Below are 5,403 nucleotides of genomic sequence, written 5' to 3' on the forward strand. Positions count from 1 at the left end.
TGGCATTTATAAATCATGAATCTTTGTTTATATATATATTTTTTACAAATACATAATCTTTATCCTACGTAAGAAAACCCAACTGAGAACTAGTCTATCGGTGCCATAGAAAACAGTACATATAAATAAAAAGACAGTGTTTCCATGTAAAATAAAAGTACATAAATAAATACTAAAAAAAGAATTTCAAGTCCTCGTTCTCTTATTTTGTATAAAAACATATTTCTTTCTAAAAAAGCTCCCTGGGTCAGCCCGGCATCCGTGGAGCGCACGGCGGCCGCCCGGCAGGGCCTGGGAAAGGAAGCACGAGCCGCCTGTTTACTTGAAGGCCTCCGGGACGTGGGCGATCTGGGACTGCATGCTGGTGGGCGGGCTGGAGATGCCCTCGGACCAATCGGAGATGTTGGAGTGTGGGGAGGAGCTGGACCACTGGTCGGGGGACTCGGGGGACGGGGTGAGGAAGGGGTGCTCGGGCACCTGCAGCTGGTGGCTGGGGGTGTTGTCCATGGGAGAGGAATAGCTGTGCTGCGAGGGCGGCGTCAGGAACTGGGCGGTGGTCATGGGCGGGACCAGGGAGGACGGCAGTGGCGTGGGCAGGGCTTGGCTGTCCTGTGGTAGGGTGGTGTGCACCGCCAGGCTGCTGGGGCCCAGTGGCTGCACGTCTGCCTGGCTCGGCTCCCCACCCAGGAAGCTCCGGCCGATGTGGCCGCTGGCGGCCGAGCTCACGCCGAGGTGTGGCTGGGGCGGCGGCTGCAGGTTCTGCTGCTGCTGGATGCTCGGTGGCGGCAGGTTCGGCGGCGGCTGCATGCTCTGCTGCTGCTGCATCTGTAAGTTTTGCTGCTGCTGCACCTGCTGGGTCGGCACCAGGTGAGGCTGGGTGGTCAGCCGCGTGTTGGGCAGGGCCTGGTAGCTTAGCATCTGGGACAGGGCAGTGGCGGAGAGGCCGCCGTGCAGCGGACCTATCATGCCGTGCTGCAGGGCAGGGGCCTGTGTGCTCAGCGTGCCCGGGGCCACGCTCCCTCGCAGTGGGTTGTACTGGTTTGGCACCAGACCACTCTGCAGTCGAGACAGCCACTCGCACTGGCCGTTCAAGCCCGTGGTTCCGCCCACGGCAAAATTCACGGCCCCGCTGCCACTGCCAGAACCCAGGACTGTGCTGGTGCTGGAAGCCACAGGCAGGTGGGAGAGGCGTGGCGGCCCAGCCTCGAAGGCCAGCCGGCCGCCCCCGCCCAGCGCTGCCATCTCGGGCTTGGCCGCCACACCCAGGTGGCTGAGGCCCAGGTGGGTGTCGGGCATGCCCGGCAGGTGGCTGAGGGGCACGGACGGAGACTGCTGGAAGGGGGAAGGCAGGAGGGGTGGCGAGGCCACGTCCGACAGGTAGCCGTGGGGCGACTCGAGGGAGTCCACGGGGGACAGCACGCTCGCGCTGTCCAGCAGGCAGCCCTTGCCGTCCTGGGACTTCTTCCTCCGGGCCTTGAGGTCCCTGGCCTCCTTGCCTCCACTAGCCAGGCCCTTGGTGCTGGGCTTGCGGGCCTTCTTGCCCTGCACGGCGGGCCTGAGGCTGCCCAGGTAGCCGCTGGGCGAGCAGAGCGGGGGCGACAGGGTGGGCGCGCCGCCCAGGGGGGCGCCGCGCGCCAGGCCGTGCTCGTCCAGCAGCCGCACGATGTCGTGGTGCATGCGCTCCTGTGCGATGTCCCGCGGCAGGCGGTCCATGTGGTCGGCGATGTCCCGGTTGGCACAGTGCTCCAGCAGTGCCTTGGCCGTCTCGTAGCTGCCCTCCCGGGCGGCCAGGAACAGCGGCGTCTCCTCCTGGGGGCACAGCACGGGGTGGCTGTGGTCACCCTCGCCGCCGCCCCGCCACTGGGGGACCAGCAGGCCGGCTCGACCTGTGCCATCGGGGCCACCCCCGCCCGGTGACAGCCAAGGACAGGACACGAGGTCCAGGTCATGGAGAGGGACAGACAGAACGGCTGCCACCGCACCACTCACTGTACTGGGACACGTGTCCTGCAGCGGTGGCCGCCTACACCTGGGAGGTGGCAGCAAATGCAGATCGAAGGAAGCGAGAGGGCTAACGACACGCAGGCCCCAGCTAAAGCGTCCACACGTGTGTGCCCAGGCCCCGCCCGGCCTTCCCAGGCCAGGAAGCCGAGGCCCAGCAGTTTAAGCTGCAGGTCTGGGGGACCCGTGGTCAGCAAGGACGGGTGCTGGGTGGAAGGACAGCCGGCCCTGCGCGGCCCCTCGCCGCCGCCCCCGTACCTTGCTGTTCTGCATGTCCTTGTTGGCACCATGCTTCAGCAGCGCCACGGCGGCGTCCACGTTGTTCACGGCCGCGGCCCAGTGCAGGGCGGACTTGCCTGCATGGGGAGAGCGTGAAGGGTTGGGGCGGGCCAGGCTGTGGTAGGCCCGTCCCCGCGGCCAGGCCACTGCCCGCTTACCCAGGTCATCCACGGCGTTGACGTCGGCATGGGAGTTGATGAGGTCCTCCAGCATGCCCTCCACGGCCAGCCGGGCGGCCAGGATCAGCGGCGTCGTGCCGTCGTGCATGCGGGCGTCCAGGTCTGTGGCTCGGTTCCGGATCAGGATCTGGGTGACGGGGAAGGTGTCAGACTCAGTAAAGCTGGGCCCGGGGCCCCTGGCCCGGAACCCGTGCCCAGCATGGACGAAGCCCCTCCTGGGTCCAAATGGCCCCAGCCATCCTGGACAGTCACGGAGGGGCAGGGCCCCACGGCTGCGGCTGGAAGGACCAAGGGCAGAGTGCAGGCCATGCTGCCCAAAGACCAGCTCCTTGGTGACCACGTTTGGCCTCATCTGACTCTCACCACAGACCTGGCTGCCACCAGCGCTTCAGGACAGAGAGATCAAATCCCTGCCCAGCCACAGAGCCAGTGCCTGCATCCCGGCTCCAGACATTGGAGCCACACTCAGCACCGCCGCCCTCTGCCATGTCCCTCCAGACACACAGGAGGTGCTGTTCATCCCAGGTCACAGGCTGCAAGGACGGCGAGTCTGCCGGTGGGGGGGTGGGGGAAAAGCCGGCGCCGAGCAGTGTGCGGGGATGGCCTCGTTCCTGCGAAGCACCTGGGGGCGTTAAGTCCCCACGGGCCAGAAGGGCTGCCACCGCGAATGGCCACAGCCTGCCTCCAGGGACTCCTTTACATTGTCCCCTTCCGGCTAACCTCAATTTCTGATTTCCATAGGACAACACGCTAAAAACTATGAAATCCAAAGCCCTGTGGTAACCTCCCCGGCTTACTGCCCATCTGTGCAGGGTAGGGCTGCCCAGACCTGGGGTCTTGCAGCCAGCAGACCAGTGGGCAGCTTGCAAAAAGAGCCTCTGTCAGGGACATTCTCCAAAGACTCAGGCATCCAAATCCCCAAATGCCCCATGTCCTGGGCTCCCCAGCAAGGCCAAGGCCCGGGTTTGCAGGCAGCAAGCAGCAGCCTCTAAACCCCACTTCGCTCTGCCACAGGCTATGCCTCTGCTGTGGCCGGGAGGGAGGGACGGGAGTGTCTTGGGTCAGGGTGAGGAGGCCCTGCCCTCGGCCTTCTGCTGGACCACCTCCAGCCGTGCCCCCCTTCGAGGACGTGTGGAGTTTGGTGCCCTCGCCAGCCACGTGCCCTGCTCAGAGCAAAGACTTAGGATAAACCTGTCTCTGCTTAGGTTATGCCTAGGCTCAGGGCTCTGGGTCCATGTAAAGCGAGGCACTGGCCCAGAGCAGAAGGGAAGGCCGGCGGGGGACTGGTGGGGGGCGGCACGTGAGTGGCAGCGGCTCCCACCTGGAAGACGCCCTGGGCGTCGGCAGACACAGCCGCGTGCAGCGGCGTGCGCCCCATGTTGTCCTGGATGTTGGCGTCGGCGCTGGCCTCCAGTAGGCGCTTGGCCGCGTCAGAGCGTGAGTAGCGGGCGGCCAGGTGCAGGGCGGTCTCACCGGTGCGGTCCGTCTGGTTGTGCAGGCTGGCGCCCTGATAGATGAAGTCCGAGATGACGGCCGGTGCGTCCTCCTCCTCCTCGCTGTTGCCGGTCTCCAGGCCCCCTCCGCTGCACGAGGCTATCATCAGAGGCGTGAAGCCGTCTGCGGGGAGGCGGGGACAGGGTGCGCGGTCAGGAAGGCTGGCCACCCCCCAGTAGCAGCTCCAGCCAGGGACGACGGTCCTGAGCCGGTGGGCAGCAGTCTGCACACGTGACCCAGCCCGTGGTGGCCCTGCACATGTGGTTGCGCCAGCTGAGGCCATCAAAATCAATCTGAGCTTCCCAAGGGACAGAGCCAAAGTGACCCCCGCGGCTCTGCTATGACCTGCCTAAGATTTCTGCCGACAATCCACCCAAAACAAAGACGATGTAAAAATGCAGTTAAGAAATCAACACTTCACATGTCCCAAAAGATTTTGAGAGGAAAAAATTAATTCACGGGGCCCAGCGGGCTCAGGGTCACTCAAGAGGAAGCAGGTGAGAAACAGATTGAGTCTTAGGACAAGGAGCATCTTGCCCCCCGCCTCCCACACTCAGCTTCCAAAAGACTGATCTCGGGGGCTCAGGGGAGGGAGGTGGGCGGGGTGCAGACAGAGAAGCACGGGGAAGCGCAGGCTGCTGGACCAGAGCACCCCTGGGTGGGCAGCCAAGCACCTACCAGGCCCACGGACGTTGACGTCCATGCAGTCGGTGTCGGCCTCGCCCTGGGGCGGTGTGGGGGCCATGGCGGACACACGCAGGTCGGCGGCGTCCAGGTGCTGCTGGGTCCACTGTCGGTGGTCTGTCTGGTCATCCAGGTCAGGAAGAACCACTGGCTCCTCGAACTAGGGAAGGGGGCCGGGAATCACGTCGTGGCGGGTGGGGAACGGGGGCGGGGGTTACCTGGGGAGGACCTGGAGTCCCCGACTCACCCGGAACTTCTTGGTCTCCAGATCCTCGTCACCCCACTCGTTCTGGTTGTCATCCATGAGGGCGCCGTCCGAGGTATTTTTCAGGGGCCTGGGGGTGGGGAGGCAAGCGAGGCTGAACGGGGGCTCCCTGGACAACCACCGTGAGGCCTCCGCTTCGGTGGTGCTAGATGCCCTACAGCTTGGTGGGGGCAGGGGGCGGGGCGTGGGTCTGGAGGGGCTGCGCCTCCCCAAGCCCCCGCAAGCCATGGCGGCGTCCACTAACTTGAGGCCCACGGAGTCCTCGCCCAGGGGCTCCCGCCGCTTCTTCTTGCTGGCCTCCGACACCTTGAAGCCCTCGGGGAACCAGAGCTGGCCATGCTGCCGCCGCCGCTTGCGGGACAGCAGGACCCCGCAGCCCACGAAGATCAGCAGGACGAGGGCGACCACGGCCACGTACATGAAGTGCAGCGGTGGGGAGGGCGGTGGCTCCACCGTCTCACCTGCGGGCACAGGGGCCGCCGGCGGCCGCCCGGGCCCCAG

At 65.1% G+C, this 5,403-nt stretch overlaps 1 protein-coding gene across 1 annotated transcript in view; it reads right to left on the reverse strand.

The window, feature by feature from the left end:
* NOTCH1 (notch 1) overlaps positions 1-5,403 on the reverse strand; it is a 27,967-nt gene continuing 22,564 nt past the window's right edge. Inside the window, exons 27-33 of the mRNA XM_025051257.1 lie at positions 5,147-5,363; positions 4,885-4,972; positions 4,632-4,797; positions 3,781-4,076; positions 2,439-2,586; positions 2,260-2,357; positions 1-1,809 (exon numbers count right to left, since the gene is read on the reverse strand). Coding sequence (XP_024907025.1) covers positions 319-1,809; positions 2,260-2,357; positions 2,439-2,586; positions 3,781-4,076; positions 4,632-4,797; positions 4,885-4,972; positions 5,147-5,363 — 2,504 coding nt within the window. The 3' untranslated portion in view covers positions 1-318. The remainder of the gene's footprint in view (positions 1,810-2,259; positions 2,358-2,438; positions 2,587-3,780; positions 4,077-4,631; positions 4,798-4,884; positions 4,973-5,146; positions 5,364-5,403) is intronic.

The sequence above is a fragment of the Pteropus alecto genome, unplaced genomic scaffold, assembly GCF_000325575.1.
Source record: "Pteropus alecto unplaced genomic scaffold, ASM32557v1 scaffold67, whole genome shotgun sequence".
NCBI lineage: Eukaryota > Metazoa > Chordata > Mammalia > Chiroptera > Pteropodidae > Pteropus > Pteropus alecto.